The following is a 26,472-nucleotide window of genomic DNA, read 5'->3' as shown; positions in this document are numbered from 1 at the left end:
ATGAGAAAAGAGTATAGAAGCCATTACATGCTATCACTGCTGACCTTCTAAAAAGGCCTAATACCCACTCAATCGCTTCGAATACTGCTTTTAGTACTAACACTGCCCATCAGACGAGGTCATTCAGTGAAGTGCTGCCCTTCACCGTAAGACTCTCATATACACCAAACTGAACACTCACAGCTCAACTGGAATGACATAAAACCACCCATCTGTCAAGGTTACCTTTATTTTGGTCTTTTAGTTTCAAAAAACAGAGGCTCTGCTACAGATCTATCTGGAGTAACCATGGTGGAACTCAAGGTCTGGTCCCTGAGAATGGGGGATACACTGTGTTGTCCTGCACTGCGTCCTGGGGAGCAGTGCACATCAACACTGTTTCTACATCATCCTGACAAAGTTAGGATAAATAACAATACAAACACTTCGTAGCTCTATCAGAGCCAATAAAAGGAATCCTTATCTACCTTTATGTACCAATAAAAGGAATCCTTAAAGGTTACTGAAGAATGTATAATACCTGCTCGTAATCACCAAAGTTCATAGGTTTCGTACTAAAAACAGAGCTCCACTTGCAACAAAGACACCCCACAGACTTGAAAAAGAGTTTTAATTTGATTAGGCAATAACCACAAAAAGAACGCAAAAAAGTAAATGATGCCACAATTCCAGTTTAATTATGAAAATTTCTTTAAGAAGCTCTGTGATTAGAAAGTTCCTCCAATGGCACAGTCAGTAAGCGTAAGACTCTTGATCTCGGGGTCATGAGTTCAAGCCCCACACTGGGCATGAAGCCTACTTCAAAAAAGAAAAGAAAGTTCTTCCCATGGAAGATCAATCCACTTGGTTCCACTTGACTGCCCAATTCATTATTCCTTTACTGAGCATCTACGATGTACTGAGCACTAAAGACGTTGTCAAATCTCCAACACAAGTATATTTACAGATCTTTTAAAACTGAACTTTGGGGATAATGGAGGGTCAGCAAAACTTTGTTCTAGACCTAAACTGAATTTTCTTTTGACTAGATCATGACAGGTTCCAAATAATCCAGGTGAGAAATTATGCTACATGGTCAAGTAGTATTTTTTCTTTTTTTTTAAGTTTCAAAGACTTAAGATTATAAAACTCATCAGAATAAATTATATTTATCGATCACACTAAACAAAAGTTATTTATATCAGAAAAGAGCAATATGACTTTGAGACATCTTAAATTTAAGTATCAAATCTACCTGCAGCACTAGGTCTAAATCTAAAGGTTTTGTTTGCCTTCCAATACAGAAGCTCAGTTCCTTGAGACACTGTGCATTCACCATCTCCCTAATAAGAACTTAAAAAAATATTTCATCTAAAAAAACATTAATCGGGGCGCCTGGGTGGCGCAGTGGGTTAAAGCCTCTGCCTTCGGCTCAGGTTTTGATTCCAGGGTGCTGGGATTGAGCCCCACATCGGGCTCTCTGCTCAGTAGGGAACCTGCTTCCCTTCCTCTCACTCTCTCTATGCCTGCCTCTCTGCCTACTTGAGATCTCTGTCAAATAAATAAAAAATCTTTAAAAAAGACAAAAAAATAAAATAAAAAACATCATCATGATTACTGCAACTTTCATAATCATTGAAGTTTGCTAAAAACAAACTATTTTATTTACTAAAATTTATTAATTTTTAAAATTTTTAAAAGTTTATTAAAAACAAAAATGACAGGCATTACTATATACAACCAAGTGGTTAGCATTTATGGAATACTTACTATATACTTGCCATGTTTTCTTTCAATAAGGCAGAATTAAAATGTTACAGTAATGCTATCAACATATTCTCTATTACTTAAGCAAACATTCAAAACACAACATACAAAAATGAGGAGGAGGAAGTGGAGAGGCATGTCCACAGATTACTTTGTGAGTCAAGTATCCTTCGAATGTCCTTCTTGGGCTTCCATGTCCCTTAAAGGGAGATACACTCAAACTTACACTAAGTTATAACTGACACTGAACAATTAAGTGTTCAGTGAATGTGAAAAGCTTTTAAATACAGATGTAATTACTATGGATTATATCAGATATCTACAGAGAAGAAACTAAGAAAGAAAAATTAACAGTATAAAAGCTCATTTTCTTGCAATACTGGGGAATGAAGGGTGTGTTCATAAAGGAAATCTGATCTTGGTATCTGAACCTTACTTTTTTTTTTTTTAAGTTTATTTATTGTCAGAGAGAGAGAGAGCGCGCACGGGAGCAAACACACAAGCAGGCAGAGAGGAAGACAGAGGCAGAGAGAGAAACAGGCTCCCCACTGAGCAAGGAGCCTGATGTGGGACTCGATCCCAGGATCCTGAGATCATGACCTGAGCCGAAGGCAGAGGCTTAACCGACTGAGCCACCCAGGCGTCCCAGAACCTTACATTTTTAAACATGCATTTTTTTTCTTTTCTGTTTCCACTGTTTTGGGCAAACTAAAGAACCATAATGCCCTACTTACTCATAAAAAGGTATTTTATTACATAAAATTTAACCTCATGTTTACCAGGTAAAGCCAACATTTCTGAACAGGGTTGCTATCTATACATGCCTACAGGGAACTTACATAGTTACTTGATCCAAAGGTCTCAATCCTAAAATCGATGGCATCTTATATTTATACTTGACAACAATTTATTTCTCAGTGGCACATAAAATAATGGGGTCTGACAATCGTTACCATCATAGATTTGACTGAGAATAGTATTAAACAAGGCATAATTATTGATGTTATGCCCATGTATCAACTGATCCTAGACTTCACTATTCATTTTTAAAGATTTTATTTACTTATTTGAGAAAGAGAGAGCACAAAGGAGGGGGAGACAGAAAGGGAGAAGCAGGCTCCCTGCTGAGTAGGAAGCCCATCAGGGACTCAGTCCCAGGACCCTGAGATCACGACCTGAGCCAAAGGCAGAGGCTTCATCAACCGAGCCACCCAGGTACCCCTAGACTTCACTATTTTCATAATTATTGTACCTTCTTTTTGTTTTCAGGAAAAACACTGTAAGACAATGAAACAACAGAGTCTGACTCAGGCAGAAGTAGGTTCAGATGCTAGCTGCAGAGCCCTGGGAACTTGGTTATGTTATTCTTTGTATAAACTGTCTATAATATAAGGATTTCCTTATAAGTGTATATATATATTATATATCTAATATAAGTTCCTTACAGGACTGCTGTGACTATTACAGATGATGGAGAAGAACACAAGGAATATGACAGGAGTTTGTTAAAAAAGTGGCTATTACCACTTTTCTGCTATAGTTTTGAAGCCTTAACAGCTTCTAATGCTGCCCAACTGACAGAACCTGGGGAGGAGTCTGAGATCTTGGCTAAGATACTCCAAAACTGGTTCTATAATATATTAGCTTACTTCTAATTTCTAAGCTGTATTAGAAATGGTTAAAGTTACCAAAAAGAGGACCCCTGGGTAGAACTGCACCATTAAAGCAAAGAAATGGCACTAGTAACTTGTAAAATATGACACTTCTCTTGATTGTTTCTAAATCACACGCCACCTGGAATGCCCATTCCCCAAGATCTAGCATGTTACTGCCAACTCGAGTAACTTACATAAATCTACACCCCCCAACAGAAGTAAACAGTTGAATTTTTAACCGAGCACTTTAAGATATAATCAATGTATTTTCAAACATAAATAACCATTAACTCAAACTTCTGGTCCATATGAGGACATGTGGCTTTATCTGTCCATTTACCTATGTAGTATTTCATTTCAGTGTCATGTTTGTTCATGAGCTCAAGAAGTCGCACTTCTATCTGGGCTTGATTCAGAAAAGCCTTCTTGTTCTTTATTATTTTAATGGCAACCCATTCTTGCTCCACACGATCATAAGCCTTTACAACCTGAAAGAGAAAAAAGAGGAAAAATTCTCTATTTCATTAGTGGCCACAATTTCACATTTTATAATTCACCTTATTTGTATATTTACCTAATTCTCACTTTTCTGACCTCCCTAAGCAGAAGAGGTCCTATTCATTTCCATTCAGTATCATTCATCTATTACCTTACAGTCAACTTTAAGTTAATCTTTTTATTAGATTTTATTTTTTATTTGAGAGGTAGAGAGCATGAGCACGATCAGTGGGAGAGGGAGAGGGAGAAGCAGACTCCCCACTGAGCAGGAAGCCCCATGCTGGGCAGATCCCAGGACCTGAACTCACCTCAGATCACAACTTGATCTAAAGGCAGATGCTTGCTTAACCGAAATGAGCCACCCAAGGTGCCCCAAAGTCAGTCATTTCAATTAACTTTCTTTTGTATCCTTACACTGTTTCTAAATATTCACAATATCTCTTTCTTTTTAACAAAAGCTAGATTAACTCTTTTCCTCCAGAAGTAAGTTATAACTCTTGTTAAGTATACATGTAAAATATTTAAAAAGTTCTAAGTCATTTGAAAAATGGAGGTAACTTCCTAACCTTAAATTAGATTTTCAGAAATTAAAACACAGGTATTTAACAAAAGACAAATCTAATACAAATTACCAGGGAAGTTCCAATGATAAAAGTCAAAAGCCACAATTAGATGGTCTTGATAGTTATAAAATCAACGCCAAGAAAAATGGAGTGCGCATGAGCAAATCACTATGTACACCTCTTGTTTTAATTTTACTTGTGGAGCATAAGTAATAACATGGAGGACACTGGGTGAAGGAGTGGAGAAGTGAGTTGGGGGAAATCAGAGGGGGAGACAAACCATAAGAGATTGTGGACTCAGAAACAAACTGAGGGTTTCGGAGGGGAGGCGTGTGGGGGGTTGGGAGAGCCTGGGGGTGGATATTACGGAGGGCATGTGTTACATGGAGCACTGGGTGTGGTGCATAAACAATGAATCTCGCAACACTGAAAAAATAAAATTTTAAAAAAAGGAGTTTCATATTATTAACAAAGTGATTTACATAAAAATTAGAAAATCAATGCACAGATAAAACTATCCACAAATCAGAAACCCACTATAACTGATTAAAAGTTAATTTATAATCTATGTAGTCTGAATAGGCAATAGCTTTCTCCATTTTCTAGCACATTCAAGAAGTCTGGAGATGTAGGGAGAACTCCTTGTGATTCCAATGTGTAGGCTGAGTCCCACTAGAGAAGAGAAGTGAATGGAACGCATGTTCCAAAATTTACATCAGTCAAGGTTAGATATATTGTCAAGGATTATATATGGTTCAGTTAAAATCAAACTTGGAATGAAACATGCAATTATTTCTGGTTTCACCCAATTCTAAAAAATACAATCTATTGTCTTTAAAATCGGAGATTACCCTGGTAAACATCTGACCAAGTGGTTTTGATATTCTTCTGTTCATTGACTATACTACTGGCACCAAGAACTGCAGTTCCATGCCCAGATCCCAGTGGTCTCCAGGACAAAGGCCACCAGCAGGGCCCAACTATTTACTGACTTAGCAAATAGTTAACTGGCTAAATGCTAAAGCAATGGTTTTTGACCCTGAATTACACATTCAACAGGCAGTCTGAAAAAAACAAATGCCCAGGATCCAGCACAGAGATTCTGATTTAACTGGTTTGGAGCCTACGCACCAGTCCTCTCTCCCAAACCTCCCTGGGAAATTTCAATGTGCAATCAGGACTGATAACAACCACTGGCAAAAGAAGTGAAGGAGTCCCTTATATGACAAAGATCTGGCAGAGTTTAGAGAAAGTCTGACCAAGACAGTATGGAAGACATTACTTGGTGAGTGACAGATCCAGAACCTGAACACCCTTCAGCTTAAGGGAGTCATCAGTCTGACCAGATGAGATGGAGTGTGATGTCAAACAGGCCTAAGATCTAACTATGCTCACTTGCTCTTAGGAATTAAAGTATGAGAAAATTAAAGTGACGAGGAGGAGAAAAATATCACTCTGAATTCAAAGACTAAATATTTAGTGAAAACTTAAAAAAAAAAGGAAAACAAAGTTTAGAGTCTGCTGTATGGCCACAATTTTCATGGTGGACAACATATTAGTTAGAAAAATGTCCTGCTGGGGGACCTGGGTGGCTCAGTCGTTAAGCATCTGCCTTTGGCTCAGGTCATGATCCCAGGGTCCTGGGACTGAGCCCTGCATCGGGCTCCCTTCTTGGCAGGAGGCCTGTTTCTCCCTCTCCCACTCCCCTTGCTTGTGTTCCCTCTCTTACTGTGTTTCACTCTGTCAAATAAATAAATAAAATCTTAAAAAGAAAGAAAAGAAAAAGAAAAAGAAATGTCCTGTTGAAGGCAACTGCCTGAATAGGTGGTATAATTTTCAAGATGAAGACAGAAATCCCTCTATCTAGGGTGTTCATTGCCTTACTAAAATCTGGGCCTCAGAAATGCCTCTCCTTAAGAGCCTGATAGAGAAGTAGAAGCTGCTTTTTACAAAAAAGTACTATTTCACAAAGAGGGACTCCGAAACTACTGAGAAACCCTAACTCAAAGAAAAAGAGCTTATGAATCAAGGAAAAGTTCTCTGAGTTATGTACAATTACCGAAATTCCTTGAAATCATGGAAAGGGGGAGGTATTTTATGCGGATGACAGGAGGGCCTTGTACAGCCACAAAGGCATTACAGAGGTCCTTTAGCAAACCTCGTGCGTATCTCCTTACAGGTTTAATAGCTGCGATTCTTGTGGGTCTACACCTGTGGCTGCTAATGACCTATCATATACTTTTTGTCCTAAGCATGATCAGACTGACACATGAATAATTTTCCCTAACAGGTTGAAAAGAGGCATTTTTTCCTATCTCAGGGCAGGAACAGATCAGTAAGAGCATGTGTTCTGTACTTTTTTCAAAAAACCCAAAACAAACAAATTTTTAAAAAGTAGTTCAGGAAAAGTCATTTTGAACCGCATTCTATCCTCATTACTAAGAAGTCAGAAGTGGTGTTTGGACTGCAGGTTAATAACGGACTCCCCACACGAAGTCTGCAAGGCAAAGGAGACGGGAATCAACAGTAAATCACACCTCAAACCAAACCAAACCAAACACAGGGACTGGATGAGATAGGATTGGTAAGTGGGAGTAGCTGGGGGGTCCACAGCCAGAGAAAAAGTGTTTAAAAGAGCAAGGACGAAGGTGTGATGGCTCTTGGTCTGAGCACAGATGATACAACAGAGACGTATTTAGGGTTTTGTGCTTTGTAGCGAGGCTGGGTGGGCAGGTGAGGAGAGGAGAGCTATGAGTGGAGAAGAAGCCAGAAACAAAGAGAAACACCAGGTCTCTTGGGGAGCCCCTTCCTCACTCTTCCTGCCAGAAGCTGCTGAATGGGCCTTTCCATCACAAACAACCCATCACGGTACCAGCCATGCCGGTGCTGGGAGAACAGGAAGAGGAAATGCGAAAGACCATCTTCCCCCTCAAGGCCTGGTAACAGAAGGTGACACAGCCCCCAGCTTTCCCAGACTCTGAGAGAGCAGCAGGGCGACTGCTGTGCCAACGGAACTCTTATCTTTTTTAAAAGGATTATCAGGCAGGAAGGTAATTATTTCTAGCATCCACCTCAAAGAATCATCCAGACTATACAAGAGGGGCAATTCCACGTATTAGTGCTTACAACCCACCACTCAGTCATCAGTAAGATACGTACTAGAGAGCGGCTCTAGAAAGTAAATATGGACAAAGAAAGTCTAATGGAGTTTGAGAGCTGATGTAGTTCTACTAGCTTTAAAGAAGTATGATAATCCAAATACTCATATATCCACTGTTCACAATATATCACAAACACTGAAAGCATACCACTGAGGGAAAGGTGTAACAACATGATTCACTATCAAGTTCTAATTTAGGAAATTCAGCATTTTCCATTAAATTACCTGTCCAAAGGAACCTTTGCCAATCAAGGAGTCAATTTCGTAACGATCCATCCACTTCTCTCCGTTTTTTACAATATAATCATAGTTATCATCATCATAACCATCATTGTAAACCTTCCGCTCCTTCTTATGACTAGAATCGTCTCCCTGGCCCTGTTGGTGTCGTCGCTTCTTTTTTGCATAGTAAACCTGAAATGAGAGTATACAGTGTTTACTCTATAATTTAAATCTCTGGCGGTTAGCAGGAGGCATATACATATACACATACACATATATGATATATATCAAGAACATGTAGGAGTCAAGTCTGCCATCAGGAGGAAACTGATGAATTTTTATTCTTTATAAATACCAAAAAATGAAATAAAGAACTTTCTACAGTTGCTATTAGAATTACATAATAACACGGATATATAACCAATGAAAAATGTCTACCCTGAAATTCACTTTTCAAGTATACTATTTGTACATTTTATAAATAGATGTTAAGTGACTAGTCCGAAGTAGCCCATCCAAGACGACTAACGGGGCCCGATTTACATTTATGTCTTAAACTAGGGTATAATTTCTATACGATGAGGTGGCACAGCTCTTAAGAGTGTAGTGTAAGGGATTTGGCGGGAAAAATATAGAGAGATGCCAATGTACTCAGCAAACACCAAACCAAATAAAGAGCATTTTCATCCTCCTCCTGTCAGTATCTTGCATGCCCTGTGCCAGTCCATCCCAATTTTCCATGTGCTCTGAAGGTGAAAAGTTTGAACATGAAAGTCAAGATATATATGAACTGAAATTCTACTAATACAAAGACCCTCTGAGAAGTCCCCACTTTTTAAGTCTCTAACAAAGTAACAATTAATGAAAAGCAGCCACTCCCTCTCCCTCCCCCTCCCCACACTAAAGGCCATAAATCTTGTGACTGAGGAGAGTTACTTTCCTTCTGTTTTTCCTCACTAAATTGTTTCTAAGACCAGTAAGAAATAACAGGCAGACTACGCAATAGCCCAAGTAACTAACGGAGGAAACTATAAATTACACTGCATAGAATAACATCAGAACAACTCTTGTTTACAAGATGGCAAAACGTTTAAAAACAAGCTTCTGCAAAGCTATGTTTTTGGTGAAACTCTTGTTTCACCAAAGCTTAACAATAGTTTTGTTAACAACTTTTTTAGTTTTGTTAACAGTTGACCAGATATTAACAAACTGACATGAATAAACTGTTAATAATTTATCAGATTTTTCAGGTAATCAAAAGCTAGTTTGGCACATCTTTTCTAAATCATCAATTGTGTACAAAATCCAACTGAAAAGTGTTCCTCACTTTTATCACTTTATCATTCTAATCATATCTTTCCACACTGCCACAGTAATGTAATGATACTGGCATTAAATAGCATCACAGTGCAGTAAAATTTACACATACGTAAGAACATCCTTTTAGTTAAACAGCTCTAGTGCTGCTAAGAGCATAATCTTTTAGTGTGACAGGACACAGGGCTCCCATGAAGCAGAAAAGAAGCATGGGCACGTCTACTCTTCTCCAGAAAGGCTCATTTCATAATTAATTATAAAGCTAGAGCTGAGGCTAGAAGCAAATGGCAATCAAGTCAAAGGTCTAAGACACCAGAAAAAAAGTTATGCAAGTGAAGTACCAAATTGGAATAGGAGTAAGTCAAAGTGCTAAGTGGGTTTTTTTTTTTAATCTATTTACATCCACCAAAAAGGTTTTCAAATATCTTACAATAGAATAACACACATAAAAATTTAAAAGACAATTTAAAACCATAGAAATAAATATATATATATCTCTCTCTCTCAAATAAATTAGGACAAATGCCTCTTAACTGGGTATAAATAATCTCTGAGCTCCCTGATACCCATGGCAAAAACAGAAAGAGAGATATAAAATTTAAGCAAAATTCTAACATATACATAATTTTACAGTGTCATTATTCCCTTCATTTCTTCTTTCTTGTTTTAGAGAAGAGTTATTACAGAATTATTATCTTATCATATATTAAATACAACTTTGAAAAAAGGGAGAAATTATCCCCAAGTATTTTAATTTTTGGCAGTCTCTGTTAATCAATTTTTCTTTTACAATGTAATTGTATTATCTATAAATCTTTAACTAACCAATAACCATCAATATTACAATCACCAGGAATAAAGTTTACTATGTTTAAAAGGGCCACAAAATAACTTTTCTTTCCTGCTCTATTGCAAGATATGCTGTTAAGTCAATGGTCTTACCTCATTAATATGCTTATATGTTTTGATCAAGTCAACAGAAAGTTTTCTCAGAGGAGCAGTTGCTGGGTCACGGAAGGTTTGGGGCATCCGCCTCTGTAACATGACAATATCAGGCATCACCTTAAATAGACAGAAAAGACTAGCACTTTAACTATATTTCACTGGTGCAAATCCCCTCTCTTCTGTAACCTGTATGTATGTATTAAAAAAAAAAAAAAGATACTACATTAGAACATTATACATTCTCTCTCAGTTATCTCTTTCAACCCAATTCCAGTGAAGAAACCACTGGAACAAATCAATGAAATGAGAAGATAATGTGCCACCTGCCCAAGGCTTTTGAACTTAGGATCACAGAGACGGCGGGGGCCAGGAGACACACAGGATGCTGCCCAACCATACAAGGAATAACTTCTGAATTATTCCTAAAGTCTGACCTGCTTCACAACAGGGAAACCCAACATGCAGCTTCCTAGGACAGGATTTCAGGCCCGACTTGGCACCACGAAGCAAAGCAAGGAGGCCACGGAGCAGGGACGGAGCACGGCACTGCTCCGCTCCTGAGATCAAGAGTCAGACACTTAACCAACTGAGCCACCCAGGAGCCCCTGCACTTGTTTCTTTAACAAAACTGAGGAAATCATGCTCTCCACCGTAACGTGCCTCGCCTCACCCTCCACATTCCCGTTCCCCCTTAGCACGGAGCACCACCTGATACACTGCATTTACTCATTTACTGGTTTGGGCTATTCTCCTCCTCCTTCCACTACAGGAAAAACTCGGTGAGGTCAGGCATTCCTTTGTTCCATCCTGTATTCCCTTTGTCTAGAACAGTGGTGGACCCATAGATGTTTAATAAATATTTGTGGAATAAACAAATGAATCCATTATACCAAAATCTCTACTTACAATTACACTAGGAGCTGACCACAGATACGTTCCAGAGAACACCTTGAAGCTCATGGAACTCTCTTAAAAATGAATTTCAACCACATTCCATTAATAATCCCCCCCGCCCCAATCCTAAACTGCATGTCCTTCATCATCTAATAGGTAGGCAAGAGTTCAACCGTGAGCTTCCTGCTCATGGAGCCAGGACCACCCTCCGTACACATACCAGGAATGCTGCAACGGGCACGTCCACGATCCTAGACTACTGTGCGTACCCCACTCCTCCCCCCGTAAAGGGGTCCCAACAGGCATCAACAGATCCTCAAAACCAATTAATTCTATCAAGGTACCTATAGTCACCAACACTAGCCATCTGGGTTCCTATCTAGCTCCCACAGACACTGAAGCTCAGTAGATTTTACTGGGCATCCAAGGATGCTCAGGTCGATCTGAGGGGCTGAGACAGTAAGTGCATCATACCAAGGCCTCACAGAAATGTTTGGAGTCCTGGGATAATTAACCAACGTAACCCACACTGACAAAAAAGAGAGCTGGGCTGTAGGGTGACAGTGGACATAAGAGGAAAGAATCTCCATCCCCTTGGTATGAAAAGTTGGGAGTGACCGTAACAGCAGTTTCCCAGGTGGACCTTCTCTGAAACCAGTATTAACATGAGTTTCCTCTGCCTCTATACTCAAACTCTACAAAGCTGTTATCCAGATGGTAAATTTACTGAACTACTGTAGTAAGTTATTAATTCTCTTTTCCCATGATCCTCTCCTCTTTAAGGTTCCAAATAAGGTTTAAGGGGGTAAAAATCTTCAGTGGGTATAACTGTTTGTCTGACAAGAGAGCAGCAATTAATAAGAAAATCTGAATTGCTGAATTTTTCAAATCTATATATAAACAGTATGTACAGTGAGGTTCACAGGGTATTTTATTCCTATACTTTTCCTTAGAGATGTAATTTAATGAATAAACAATATTGGTAATAAGCATGTCAATTATCTTTATGTGAATGAATGCTATAAGCATTTAAAATAATGGAAAAGGTTTCCCTTCACAAATTTCCTTTTTTATTTTTTAATGCAGGGAATTTATTCCAACAAGACCCTTCTTGGGAGTGCTAGAATGCAGCCGCACCCCACAATGAGGGGCTCACAGAACCTCAACCAGTGAGATATTATGTTATTACTGTAAGAAAAGTTGATGGAAGGTGTAACTGTTAGAAACAAATGACTTACTGAAGTAGTTAATAATAAAATAAGAGTCGCAGGTATTTGCGACGCACTCTGTTAGGAGCATACATATTTTTGCATCTTTCATGCAATCCTCTCAACAATCTCCTGAGAATGAGTTGATTTCTTGTCACCAGTTTACAAATGGGGAACCCAAGTCTCTGATGTGAGCTGCTTGCCCAAATTCCCGCAGCTCACAGAAGGCACAGGTAAGACGGGATCCAAGGCCCTGCAAAGTCCCAGGCTCTGAACCATAACACTGGGACAAGAGGTCCTGGTCACGTTTAGGCTTCGATTCTACCCTTTTGATTGAGTCATTTTTAGGCTACTTGTAGGACAACAAAATTGAGTTATCTTTAATAAACACCAACAAAATAAGCATAGGAATGTATTAAAAATTCACTTTATTAAAAATAAGTCACATACAAAACTGCGAATGTGTTTTGAGTTTTTAACTTGCCCATCTACAATTCCACTGATATTTAAACATCTGAAAAACAGAACCAGCGACTACATCTTTCCAGGAATAATTATGCTCCCTCAAAACACAAAAATCACACAATCAAGACACCAATTCTGAATATACAGACATACAAGAAACTGGATAGGAACTAATTCCGACTGAGTAACGATGGTTCTCCTGCACTCAATACGAGTCTGTGCTGTGTGCTTGGCATTTCATAAAATATCACTAACCTCTTCCGAAGTTGGCCAACTCTGTCTATGAGGCCCAGCTGATGAGCTAATTCTAAACACCTTACTTTTCTTACATACTTCTTGCAAGAGAAATTACTACCTCAGAAGAATCTGTATATATAAGCCAGATACATTCTACACACAATCGGCCTTCATACCAAACTACATTTCATTGCTTCAAAATGGCACCTTGTACAGACCCAAGTGCCCAAACAAGTTTGCCAGAGCAAACTCAACTCTACACACTAAGTAACACTCCCTTCACTAACTTTCATCGTGATTTCATGTTAGGTAGCCAAATCTGTGTTTGATACGTGCTGCTGTAAGCACAATTAGGAAATAACATTTCTAAACACTCAGGTACAAACCTACACTAGACTCAAGGCTGGCCCCGAAGAATTTGAGGCTTTCTCCCTTTCCCGCTACTTCTCATCAGAAAGCCAGAACGTAGAGGAACAGAGCAAGCTCCCTTCTTCCCTTCCACAGTCAGAAGAAAACCCATGTGTTCAGAGAACCCAGGAAGGAGTTCATCAGGCGGCTCCGGTCCCTCAGCCTCCCCACCTGTCCTCACAGCAAAATGGCCAGTTGATGAGCTATCCTCCTGCTGCCTCAAGCTATCTGGCTATGGAACTAGAAAAACCCACCTCCCCAGTGCTCACAGTACTTGGACCTTGCTGGGTGAAAACACAGATCACAGAGTGAAGAAAAGCATAGTTTGCATACCCTACGTAAAGAAGTTACAAGAGCTTAAACAATCTCTGTGTTTTTTTCCTGTAAAGATTCCAGAGTGTACACTTCAGGAATTTATTTAAAACCTGTCTTTCAGCTTAATAATACCCACTCTATCCGTTTTATTTATATTTATCTATTTTCATATATAATGAAGAATTAGAAGCACTATATGTTGCCTTCCTTGCTACGCTGAGAATGACCACTACAGCTGAAAGCCACAGGGAGCACACATCCAGAGTTTGGGAGAGTCTACGAACTATGGAAGGTACTGTGCAAACGCTCATGGCGCAAAAGGACCGAGCATTCCTAACATCAAGCATACTTTTCTATGATTCCTTTTACTACATTTCTCCTGCTTCCTAAATTTATCTTTTGAACAAAACTGTGTTGAAAAACTTATATAAAACATACCACTCATATAACAAGAAATAAAATGTTAAAGTTAGCTCATTTCGATTATTTGTTCAATAAATCTTTTGGGGAGAAAAACATACTGATAGGATGATTATTAAGAAACCACTGAAATCAAGTAATAAAATTATAGAAGTTTACAGCTAGACTTAAGTTTAGAGAAGTTTAGGTTTAGGGGGTTATAGTCCCGATCTCACCTTCCAGGGACAGACAGAAGGGCCCACGTGACCTGACTCACCTCACACAACCACATCATGAGTCAGGACCTTGAGCCTGTGTTTTAGGACCTCCAGACCATGCCATATCAACACAGTTTTAGTGTTTTATACTTCAGTTATAAGAAAAACCTCTTCTAATCTGCCTCATTAGGTTCAGAAATTCCTGGGGTTGGCAGAAATATCTGGCTGAATATTGTTACTTAAAAGACATTCTTTTGTATCATATGAATCTTTAAAAATATTTTATAACTTAGGGGCGCCTGGGTGGCTCAGTTGGTTAAGAGACTGCCTTGGGCTCAGGTCATGATCCTGGAGTCCCGGGATCGGTCCCGCATCTGGCTTCCTGCTCGGCGGGGAGTCTGCTTCTCCCGCTGACCTCTCTCCTCTCATGCTCTCTTTCTTTCATTCTCTCTCTCAAATAAATAAATCTTTTAAAAAATCTTTAAAAAAATTTATAACTTAAAACGGAAATACTAAATGAATTATTTATCTTAAAATCACCCACAAATAAGATGTTAGCTGTATCTAAAAACAGGTACTGGGCTAACTGAATTACCTACTACAATAGCAGAACCACAAAAGTCACTGTAAAGGACTGCAATGTTTTCCAGCACTCCGCAGGCCCAGGTGCTACAGAACAGAAGAGCAGTGTGTCCAAGAAGAGAAGAACCTGGGCTGGACCTCCAAGTCTACTGCTTGAACACTTGGAGAAGTCACAGATGGGAGCTCAGTCTGTTCAGCTGTAAAATATTAAAAACAGCTACCCTGCCCAAGAGGCTGCTTTTTGAACTGAGAAAATGAATCCAAACATACTGTTTCTTTTAAAGTACTGGTGAGTCTTGACCAATGCGGGAGTTAGGAATACCAACCCCCCACCCCTGCCCCATGCAACTGAAAATCTCTCCAAAAACTAACTTACTAATAGCCTACTGCTGACCAGAGCCTTGCCAATGAACAGCTGATTAACACATACTTTGTATATTATATACTCCATTCTTAACAATAAAGAAAGCTAGAGAATGGAAACTATTACTAAGAAAATCCTAAGGAAAAAAAAATACATTTACATTACTATACTCTATCAAAAAAAAAAATCCACGTGTAAGTGGATTTGCTCAATTCAAACCCGTGTTGTTCAAGGGCCAACTGTACAATACAAATGATTCCTTGTGCTATTATTACTTTTTGGATGTCCACAGAACTTTTTTCTGGTATATATACACTTTCCAGCTTTAAACATTCAACTGCTCCAATTCTCAAACATAAACCTTCTCAATTTACTACATTAAACAAATTAAATCTTGTCATAATTCATCTTACTATTAACTATGAATGTTATTCACATGCTACGTACACTTTATAAATGTAAAGCCAGATCAGCTGCTGACAAAAATCTTAATACAAGGGGTGCCCCCTCATCATAAAGCTACTTTACTACAGCCAAATGCCTATTAAAACCACATGCTACTGAATTAGAAATAAAGAACATTTCCTATAAATATCCAGCATAAGAAATACATTGAAATTTTCCAAGTTTTTGATCATCACTTGATATATTAAACAACCGAATGAAAACAGTGGCAACCCCAATTCCGAAGTGCATGGAAAAAAATCCTTGGTCGGCATTCATCATACCCTCCATCCCGGTGGAGAAAGAAATTTTACCTCAACTACAGTTACTAAAAAAATTCTCCCAAACCAAAAAGCAATGCAGTGAGTGCAGTTAATTCAGGAAATATTATGAATGCACACATACACACACGCGCACACGTATACATGTACGTATAGCGAGAGTTTCCCACATTTATTGTTAACGATCCATTAAAAAAAAGGGGCTGACTCTCTAGTCTGAATATTAAAATGACCTGCAAGATTAATTTGCTTTACATTTTTTTCATTTTAAGAAGTTTCATACTTACTGTGATAAATGTGCACTCAAGGAGTTTAAACAGCATAAAATCAGCTCTGTAAATCTGACTTGTTTTCCTTTACCTTTATTTTTCTTACCCACCTTTTCATAAAAATAAGCTTTCAGTTTAACTAATATTCTTTAAAAATAACTTTTCTCCTCCCTATTACAGAATGAGAGAATGTGTTTGTGGTTTGAGTGTTTTTTAATTAAGTGGGATACATAGAAAAAAGAAAAAGCCAACAAACTTTTGAATGCATACTTCTTATCATTTCTCATGTGGCATGTAAAACTGAAAACCATTCAACCATTTTTGTCTATTTATAACATTGTCCCATGTTAAGGAATAAACCACCACACCAACAAATCATTTCTGATACATCGTAAACTTACCTGGTTAGTGAGAGGTTGCTGAATCTGGTCAGAATAAGATAAGGCAGAAACCTGTTGGTCACTTATGTTTGGCTGGCGACGGTCACTGTACTGATGTGAATGGGGCATCTGTCCAGCCATCTGAAGGCCAGCAGCATGGAATGAAAATGACGGTGCAAGCCGAACAGATGAAGGTTTGCATGCTGAAGTCTCTCCTCCTACGAGAAGACAACAAGTGAAGTTGAAAGGATGTGTTTATATCCTAACGTCTCCATCTTTTGACCTGATAGTTCCTTCCAATAAGGACCTTGGGATGTTTGGTAATACTAAAACCTTTTAAAACTACAAAGTGCAAACAAGAACGTGCACTTGACAAAGCAGTTCTTTGCTAAATGTCATAAAATACAGTGATTATTATTATAGCAATAATCTGTAGTCAGAGAAAACCTTAAGGAAATCTTTTTGTAACGCAACAGGGTAACAACCCTTAATACTTATTTTCACTTATGAGCTTTTCGTCAATCGAGAACTGTTCAAGCTGCACAAGTAATCTCTGATTTCTCGAGAAAGCCCTCTCCAGCGGATCAGCTCCTTACAAACCGGTGCAAAGGAACACTGCTCAGATACTGCTTTGGTCCTGCCGGGTGTATGCAATCAATACTCCAGCATCCCCCAAACCAAGTGAAAGATCTGTCTTCACAGCGCTCACCACTAACACCGGTAATTCGAAGTTAAACAGACAACACACAGGCACAAATTCACAGGACACTGGATTCTTCTAAACTCTTCTGACACAGTCCTAAGAGCACCCAGAGCAGGTAAGCTCACACCAAGTGTGAATGGCTGATAATCACCCCACAGGTAGGCTGTGGGGACCACAGCCACAATTTTCATTGTAGACACGGAAAACTAACACTTGGTCAAAGTTACGCGGTAGTCAATTAATAAAAGTTAATTCTTCCTTTAAAAAAAGAAAGAAAGAAAAAAAGAACTTTCTCCTTAAATTCAACCACACTTTTAATCACAGACTAAAGCCAAAGGCAAAGTGTCAAACCCTGGTCAACGAGCAGAGGACCCAGAATTCTTGAGTTTGTCTTCCTGAATAAACCAGTTACCTCCAACCATAATTTCCAAAAAAAATAATAGTAGTATCTACCTCAAAAGCCTGTAGTGAAGGTTAATTGCTTTCACGTGTAAAATACTTAGAACAGCTCTGGCAATTAATAAATGTCCGATACTGGCTGCAGCTGCTGCAGTGTGATGGGAAGGACGACGGAGAGAGCACCCACGTTTGCGGCGCTAACAAGCTCTACCGGAATGTCGCCCAGACTCCCCACACTGAAGAGGACAAAGCTCGATTCTCTCAAAATGCAAGTTCCACTTCTATTTTCTACCACAGCGAATGACACGGTCTTCCTCCCCGTCAACCAGAATCAAGGCTCCCGGAGTCGGGTGAGAGTTCTTTTCCTCCACAGACCAACCTCACGCAACAGCTGCCCCATCTTGCTGGTTCCACCTCCCGCGGAACATCCTAATACAGTCACTTCTCATCTCCACCAACCCATGTCTCACTGAGAGGACTAGAAGAGATTCCTAAGAGCTCCTTTTATCTTTGCCCTTTTCTGGATTCCTTCCGTAAGATACGAGAGTGAGTCTTCTAAAGTGCACATCTCGGGCCCTCCCCCGTACTGAAACGTACCGATAACCTGCCTTGGCACTGGCTTCAGACCTTAGCTTCTGTCTCCCTCCACTGCAGAGTGAGCTCCTTAATGGACCCACAGTACATGGTCAGTAAGTATTTGCTGAATGAGTAAAAGCACAGTGTTACTATCAGGATAGAGGGGGTAATTCTGTAAACATTTCATTACTTATGCTAAAAAAGTACAGTTAACTTAATTACACAGAATAACTGTGTTCAGTTAAAAAACAACAACAACAACAACAAAAACCCTGGGGGTGGGGAGGCACCTGGGTGGCTCAGTGGGTTAAGTGTCTGCCTTCATCTCAGGTCATGGTATCAGGGTCCTGGGATCAGCCCCGCAGCACTGGACTCTCTGCTCAGTGGGGAGTCTGCTTCTCCCTCTCACTCTACCTGTGTGTGTCTCTCTCTCAAATAAGCACATAAAAAAAAAATTTTTTTTTAAACCTGGAAATTTTATCATAAGGATATATCGAGGATGCTCACAAAGATAGGGAAAAATGTTTCTTCTGGTATTGTCTGCAACAGCAAGAAAAATAAACCTAAATGTCAAGTAATAGAGGGAAGGGAAGCTTTACGTTTGCATGTTAAAAAGCACAAAAAAACTGGGAAGGAATAAAAACATACATAAAAAAGATTGAGTTCTCTGATATATAAATAGCTCTTATAAATAAACAGTAAAAACAGTAAGGCCCTAAATAACAAATTAACTACTTTAAGGTCTTGGTTTCCCCATCTATTCAGCAGAGCTATTATTATCCTAACCCTATTCCCTTAGGTGTATTATGAAGTTTCTAAAAATAAGACACCACAAGTGAGTCATGAATCCTAGTACTGTAAAAAAAAATATATATATATTAGCTTCTCTTTCTATTATCAATGTTATTATTATAGACTATGTTTAAACTTACTTACAATATATAGAAATAAGTACAAAAATCATTAGTATATAGCTTAAATAATTATAATCAACTGAACCTGTGACAAGGGAAAAAAATGGCCATCACACCAGAAATCCCCCCCCAACATCACTCCATGACCTGCTCAATCAATACCCAAGTCCCCAAAGTTACTATCTTGATCTCCAAACCAGATTAGTTACAACTTTACAAGTTCACTTCATGTTACGTTTATAAACTGTGGTTTGTTCATTATCATGACTTTATGTATCCCATTATGTGAAGATGTTCTGATTTACTTATCTCTTTGACTTTTGATTGACATTTGGGTTATTTCCAGTTTACAGCTATTATAAATAATGCCACTTGGGGGATGGGGGCGCCTGGGTGGCTTAGCTGTGAAGCATCTGCCTTCCACTCAGGTCAAGATTTCAGGGTCCTGGGATCCAGCCCTACACTGGGCTCCCTGCTGAGCGGCGACTCTGCTTCTCCCTTTCCCTCTGCCTGCTGCTCCCCTTGCTGTGCTCTCTCTCTGTCAAATAAATAAATCTTTAAAAAAAAAAAAAATGCCACTAGGAAGAGTCTTGTTAAGTGTCTTTTCGTACACAGAGATGCTGTTCTGCTGTTTTTCCAGGTTTTAAAAATTGCTCTGTTTTTCCCCTAGCAGTTTATGAAAAATCTCCTCTGTTCCCTTCCTTCACTAACACTTGGAATCATCATTCTTTCTAAATTTCAGCCATTGCTGGAGGTGTGTAGTGGTACTCCACGAGGAGTTGAACTTGTATTTCCAGTGACTATGATCACCTTTTCATTTATTTAAGGCCAGTTAAATATCTACTTCTGTGAAATGCCCATCCAGGTTACTTTTCCACTCTTCTATCAAGAAAGTCATTTTCTTTTACATTTCTAAAACCTAAAATATTCAATTTTAACATATTTTGGGCATGAGCCCTTTATTGGCTGTAAGTGGTTTACATTATCACCCTCTTAATGGTGTTCTTTAATCAGCACAAGCTCTTAATTTTATCACCTTTTGTTCTAGAATTAATATTTTTGGCGTCCATTTAAGAAATGTTCCTTTACACCAAAGTCATCAAGAAATTCTGTTATCTTCTCAAGTTGAGTTTCACCATTCACATCTAGATGGACAATGCTCTTTAGACTGGATTTCTATGCATGTGTGCCAGAGAAAGGTTGCATTCCTCCCACCAAACCCCAAATGGACATTTGATTTACTCAGGACCAATTATTAAAAAGATAAACTTTCCCTGCTGCTCCATAGTGCCATCTTTATCATAAATGACATGCCTGTATGTGCTTAGATCTGGTTTTAGATTCTCTATTCTGCTCTACTGGACACAGGCCTACCTAGATTTCTTAAAACTTTGTGTAAGAACCAGTTTTACAAGTTTTAATATCCAGTAGAGAATTGTGTGCTTTCTCAAGAATAGTTTGGTTATTCTTAGCCCTTTGCATGCCCATGTACGATTTAGAAGTAGCTCATCAAAATCACAAAACAAACAAACCTATGTTGGTACTGTGGCTGAAATTGCACACTGTCCAATCAATTGATTGCAACTGATCCAATCAATTATGTACATCAAACTGAACAGTGGACTGTTCAATAACAGAGGTTTTTTGCAATGATGAACTTAACAGCATTATCTAATAGGCAGCTACTAGCACTACTGGGCATTTGAACAGTTTTATTTTTTCCCCTCCTAATCTGTATCCTTCCTTTCGCCTTACTCTACTTGCTGTTGTCCCTCCAACAGAGTGATGATCAGAAGAGGCAATGCAGGTACCACTCTCTTTCTACTATCTTACTCCCAATCCCAGAAAGTAAGCTTTCAACATTTCTCCAGTACCGTGGCGGCTGCAGGTTTTTAATTGATAACCATTATCAGACGAATCAAGTTCCTTTCTAGTCCTAGTTTGCTAAAACCTTTCCCTCATAAACGGATGCTGCATTGTATTAAGGGCTTTTTCTGCATCCACTGAGATGACATCAGTTTTCTGATCTACACTGTTAACATGGTGAAATATACTGATTTTTGAATGTTAAACTAACCTTGCATTTCCTGGAACACAGACTGGTCATGATTATCCTTTTGTGATAGATTCAGTGGCGAAACCATCTGGTCTTGGAGTTTTCTTTGTGGGTAGTTCAAAGTTAATAATTAATTAAAAGGTGTCTTTAATAGGACTACTCAAATTCTGTATTTCCTGGTGTGTTTGTTCTGATAAGTTGTAGTTTTCTAACAGTATGTCTCAATCTACATTTGAAACACACTGGCATCAAGCTCTTCATTATACCCTCTAAGCTTTTCTATCAATGTAGGTATAATTGTAGTAATATCCCCTTCAATTCAGCTCTGGTTAATGAGGCCGTCTCCTACCTTGTGATCAGTTTAATCAATGGTTTACTAATTATTAAGTATCCTCTCTTATATAGGGTTTTCTATTTCCGCTCTCATTTTATTCTATCAGTCAGCAAGAGGTATATTAAAAATATTTCGTTTAAGCATGTTATTGGATTACATCAATTTAGAGTTGTTCTACCTTCCTAATGAATAAAACCTTTAATCATCATAAACAGCCCTTCTTTATTGCCAATAATACTTCCCCCTGTCTGATGGCCACACCACACTTTCTCTTATTCTTTCTGTGGAATGCCTTCTGTCTAGCCTTTACTGTCGACTCCCCGTTCCCTTAACAGTTTTAGATTTGTCTCGTATAAACAGTTTGTAGTTTATAAGTTTTTAAATTTACAAACGTGCACTAAGATGTGCACATAAGTACACTATACTAGTATAATGTGCTACAACACAAAACCTTAAGTTTATTTAATGTACGAATGTACACTAATAACCCTTCTATTTATTCCAACTGTTTTATGTTCTTTTCTTACCTTCTGCTTGACTGAAATTTCAGTACCTCCCCGACACACAAATTATTTTATTATGTTTTAGTTATCTTATACATTATAATATAGATCACTATCTTTGACTCACCAAAATCTAATTATTGTATACTATTGCTGACTTGGGTATGTACACCCCCCCGCCCCCCCCACACACAATCACAAGGAATCAACTAATCATCCAGCATGGGTAGAATCAGACTCAAGGATACATGTGGAGGGAGGGAGGGATGGAAGGACAAATTTTGTGATATCCAGATGGCTATGAAAGAAATACGGAGAAATGGCTAGCTGCTACTTGATTATTAATGTGACAACTATCTCCTAAAATATGTTTCATTTTCTGAATCTAGATCCAATCAATTATGTGCATTAAATTCAACAAGCACTGAGAGGTTACTATGGCACTGTTTGAGAGGGACAATGACACCGTGATCTGTAATAGCACCTCACAAACTTTAATGTTCTTACCAACTTCTTTTGAATCCCATTAAAAATGCAGATTCTGATTCAGTTCATCTACCACAGGGCTTGAGAGTCTACATGTCTAACAAACCACCATATGATGCCAATGCTGCTTCGAATAGCATCTAAAAAACAATATAATCACTTAACTTAATAAAAGAAAGCTATTTTCCAACTAATCCAAGTAGCAGATAATCCAAACAGAAGCTATAATCCTAACTACCCAATACACCACAGGGCGGTCGCACCCCCCAACAGATTTGCCCTCCTAGTTAGATTTTGGGTTTTTCTTTACTATTATTGAAACACCAATACCCATTCCTGTGCAGAAGGATGGTATGCTAAGTGACAATCCAACGTTCTTTTTAAATGTTACTGTCGGTCATCTGAACGTGGGCTGTTACTGTAGGTCATCTGAACGTGGGCTGTTACTGTAGGTCATCTGAACGTGGGCTGTTACTGTAGGTCATCTGAACGTGGGCTGTTACTGTAGGTCATCTGAACACAGGGCTAACAAGAAATACCTTTATGTTTTTCGCTCACAGAACCTTTCTTTTAGATGTTCACTGTAGCATCTATCACAACTCCTCGGTAACATGCCCAGCTGCCGGGCAGTATACAGCTGTATTTGCCACATGCTCACTGTCTCCTCGCTTAGCTAAACTGCTGTGTGCGAAATCCAGAAAGATACTCAAGTTTAACTTCTTCCCACAATGCCAAAAAGTATTTAAGTTATTCATTCATTCATTCCTCTTTATGATAAGACTCCAAGAAGGCAAACTAATATAAGAATCTGTCAGCTCGATTTATTAATTAGGCCCATCACCACGGCTTTTGGCTTTTATTCTTTCCGAAGTTTGCATTTTCCCTTTTAATTTGAATGTTAAAAACAGCAAGGACTCAGTTCATCTTATGATGTTATTAAAGTATTAGGCTGAACTGCAGGAAACTAATATTAGACCTCCTTTGGCCCACAAAACAGCAAGTTCATATGGTTTAACCTGACATCTACACCATACTAGATATAATTCTTGTCCAACCAAACTAAAAACTGGCTCTAGTATTTTAGCCCAAGAGTAAATCAAAATATATGCTCCAACATCAAGTCTTGTAATTTAATGATCATCTTACAATATTTAACCCAAAGTATCTTCATAATCATTATTTGGAGTTCAGTTCCAAAATAAGTTTAAACACACCAAAATAGCGTGAAAGACAAGCTGGAGAAAAGTATGCAAGCAGGCTCCTAGCTGTAGTTCTTCTATCTTTCTGTACTATATGCATTTTTTCTTTTTTTTTAACCATGAGCATGTTTCTAAAATTTCTAAAAATTGTGTTGGTACATAGCTTACTTAAGAAAAAAAACAAAAACAAAAACAAAAAACAAGTGCACATGAGTGGTTCAGATGGTCGGACGTTTGTCTTCGGCTCAAGTCATGATCCTGGGGTCCTGGGATCAAGTCCTGCATCCGGCTCCTTACTCAGTGGGGAGCCTGCTTCTCCCTCTGCCTCTTCTCTCTGTCTCTCATGAATAAATAAAATCTTTAAAAAAATGAAGTAGCTTTTCCATCCACTCAGGTTACATGTTTCAGCAAAAACCTGTGATAACTAGAGACCATAACACTAGTAGAGATTAGCAGTGATTCTACAGAGAAGCACTCCAGGAACAGATCTGAGACTGGGAGATGTCAAACCTCAAAAGGCAGAGGTAGACACAGACCAAACATCAAACAGAAAAGCCTGGGAGCAGACCCCGAATGAAAAAAACTGCCATTTAATTTAGCTCTGATGTAAGACCAACAAGTAACTCCACCTGTAGCTAACTTAAGTTTCTTTTTTTATTATTAATATGTGGAGAGAGGACCATTCTTGTGGTTACTTTAATCAACATTTGATTTCAAAGAGAAAGAACAACATTAAAGAACAAATGAAAATAATTTGAGTTAATTAAAACTGTAACATCCAAAAGGTAGAAACTCTTATGAGGCCAAGCTTCTGAGACAGACTCCCCTAAGAAGGAAGGGAGGACAACCAAGACTATGTGGGAAAATGGGTGATGTCACTAGTAATGAGACATGTCCACAACAAAGGAAAAGACAAACGTCAGAGGAACAGTCGACTGCACTTTAAATGAAGTGTCGCGAATACAGGCACAGAATTAAGAGGGTGACTGAACAGAAGTCCATGAAAAAAGTCTGGTTCACCAAGATATCATCAGTACCAAGAACAGTGCCTGGCACATGGCCTGCATTCAATAAATATTTGTTCAATGAAACAATGAACTGAATCCATCAGAAATATTTAGGATATGAAGAAATGGTTGAGAAAGGGGGAGAGAGAGCCAAAGTAAAAGAAGTATTTTTACAGTAGGGGCACGTGAGTCAGAACTAAAGAGCTGTCTAATCATAGCACGGGCCAGAGCTACGGATCCACAGTCCATTTCTGCTGCTCAGTTTTACAGCCCAAGCACACAGCACACAGGAGGTGTGAAATAAATACAGATTAAAGTCAAACTATGTTCGGGCTCTGTCAATTACTTAATGATAAGGACAAATAAATTGATTTTTTTTTAAGATTTTATTTATTTATTTGACAGAGAGAGAGGGATCACAAGTAGGCAGAGAGGCAGGCATAGAGAGAAGGAGGGAAGCAGGCTCCCTGCTGGCTCGATCCCAGGACCCTGGGATCATGACCTGAGCTGAAGGCAGAGGCTTAACCCACTGAGCCACCCAGGTGCCCCAATAAATTGATTTCTTATTATCCACTAGTTAGTGGCCAGTATTTGTCATAATGGAAATGTGTGTGCGCGCGCACACACACACGGTCTGTTTTAACCTACTAGCCAAAACAGCATATTTAGTTATCTACGAACACAATGAAATTGCTCATGTAAGATCTAAACAAATATTCAGGTTTTTCAGTCTGAAACTTCCTAATTAAATTTGTACATTAAATGAAGAGTAACGATGGGACAGGGGTTTTAAAAAATGTATCTTTAAAAGCCTGTAACATCAGACTTCCACTTCTGAGTGCCCTGTAACTGAACTACCTCACTCACCATGAAGAGTCAGCAAACTGGTCAGACACACGAATTAACTGTTCTCAGACACTACCCGACAGGCAGTGCAGAGCTGTGATCACGGAGAAGAAGGAAACAAACCTGTAGGGAAGGGGAGCCCAAATACAACAGGAGTGGTCTTGTTGAGTGGGGAAGACATGGACCAGAGTTCAAAGCTTAAGAGCTGGCAGGACTTTGTGGTACAGAAAGAAGGGCACAGAAAGAAGGAGGTTTGCAGAGAGGTCACTCCATTAATCTGCACCTAGAAATCCCCTTGGCTCTTTGGCCAAATACTAAGCTGCCCAGCTGCAGGTCTGGGAGGCCCGGCAGAAGTGATGAGGTGAACTACCAGAACTCACACAGGACTGGGAGACAGCAAGCGCTCCAATCAGCTGGCCTAGAAAACCCCTGAAAACACCACAGATATTCAAACCAGACCCCCCCAAAATTCACAATTCAGGAGCAGAGCTATCCTGGCCCTACAATCAAGGCTGCCTTCGGCCTGTCCTGACAAACACTGAAACATACCTCAAAGGAGGAGGATGGTGTGCAGTTTTCCAGGACAAAATTCAACACCTTTTAAAGGACAACAAAACCTTTAAAACAAAACAAATCAACTACCTCGCACTCCTAATGCTCATATCCAATCAAAAATCACTAGGCACAGGGTGCGCCTGGCTGGCTCCATCCTTAGAACATCTGACTCTTAATCTCAGGGTCGTGAGTTCAAGCCCCATGTTGGGCACGGAGCCTACTTTAAAAAAAAAAAAAAAAATCAGTATGCACACAAAGAAGCAGGAAAATGTTGCCTGTCTGTATTCAGGAGGAAAACAAATCCATCTATAGATATAGAAATGA

The 26,472-nt window shown here is 39.0% G+C and overlaps 1 protein-coding gene across 10 annotated transcripts in view; it reads right to left on the bottom strand.

Annotated features, from left to right (window-relative positions):
* The window catches only part of DYRK1A (dual specificity tyrosine phosphorylation regulated kinase 1A), a 151,860-nt gene that overhangs the window by 29,137 nt on the left and 96,251 nt on the right, over window positions 1–26,472 (bottom strand). For 8 of the 10 annotated variants that reach the window (XM_046001948.1, XM_046001942.1, XM_046001941.1 and 5 more), the window contains 4 exons: window positions 16,592–16,788; window positions 10,104–10,223; window positions 7,848–8,036; window positions 3,742–3,889 (listed from right to left, as the gene is read on the bottom strand). In XM_046001948.1, the coding sequence (XP_045857904.1) occupies window positions 3,742–3,889; window positions 7,848–8,036; window positions 10,104–10,223; window positions 16,592–16,711 (577 nt within the window). In that variant the 5' untranslated portion in view covers window positions 16,712–16,788. Of the gene's footprint in view, window positions 1–3,741; window positions 3,890–7,847; window positions 8,037–10,103; window positions 10,293–16,591; window positions 16,789–26,472 lie in introns of those variants that run through there. The other 2 variants (XM_046001943.1, XM_046001947.1) reach the window with 2 other exon arrangements.

This window comes from Meles meles, chromosome 4, assembly GCF_922984935.1.
Source record: "Meles meles chromosome 4, mMelMel3.1 paternal haplotype, whole genome shotgun sequence".
Taxonomy (NCBI): Eukaryota; Metazoa; Chordata; class Mammalia; order Carnivora; family Mustelidae; genus Meles; species Meles meles.
The sequence above is the reverse complement of the archived record's forward strand: the minus strand, read 5'-3'. Positions and strand labels throughout refer to the sequence as shown.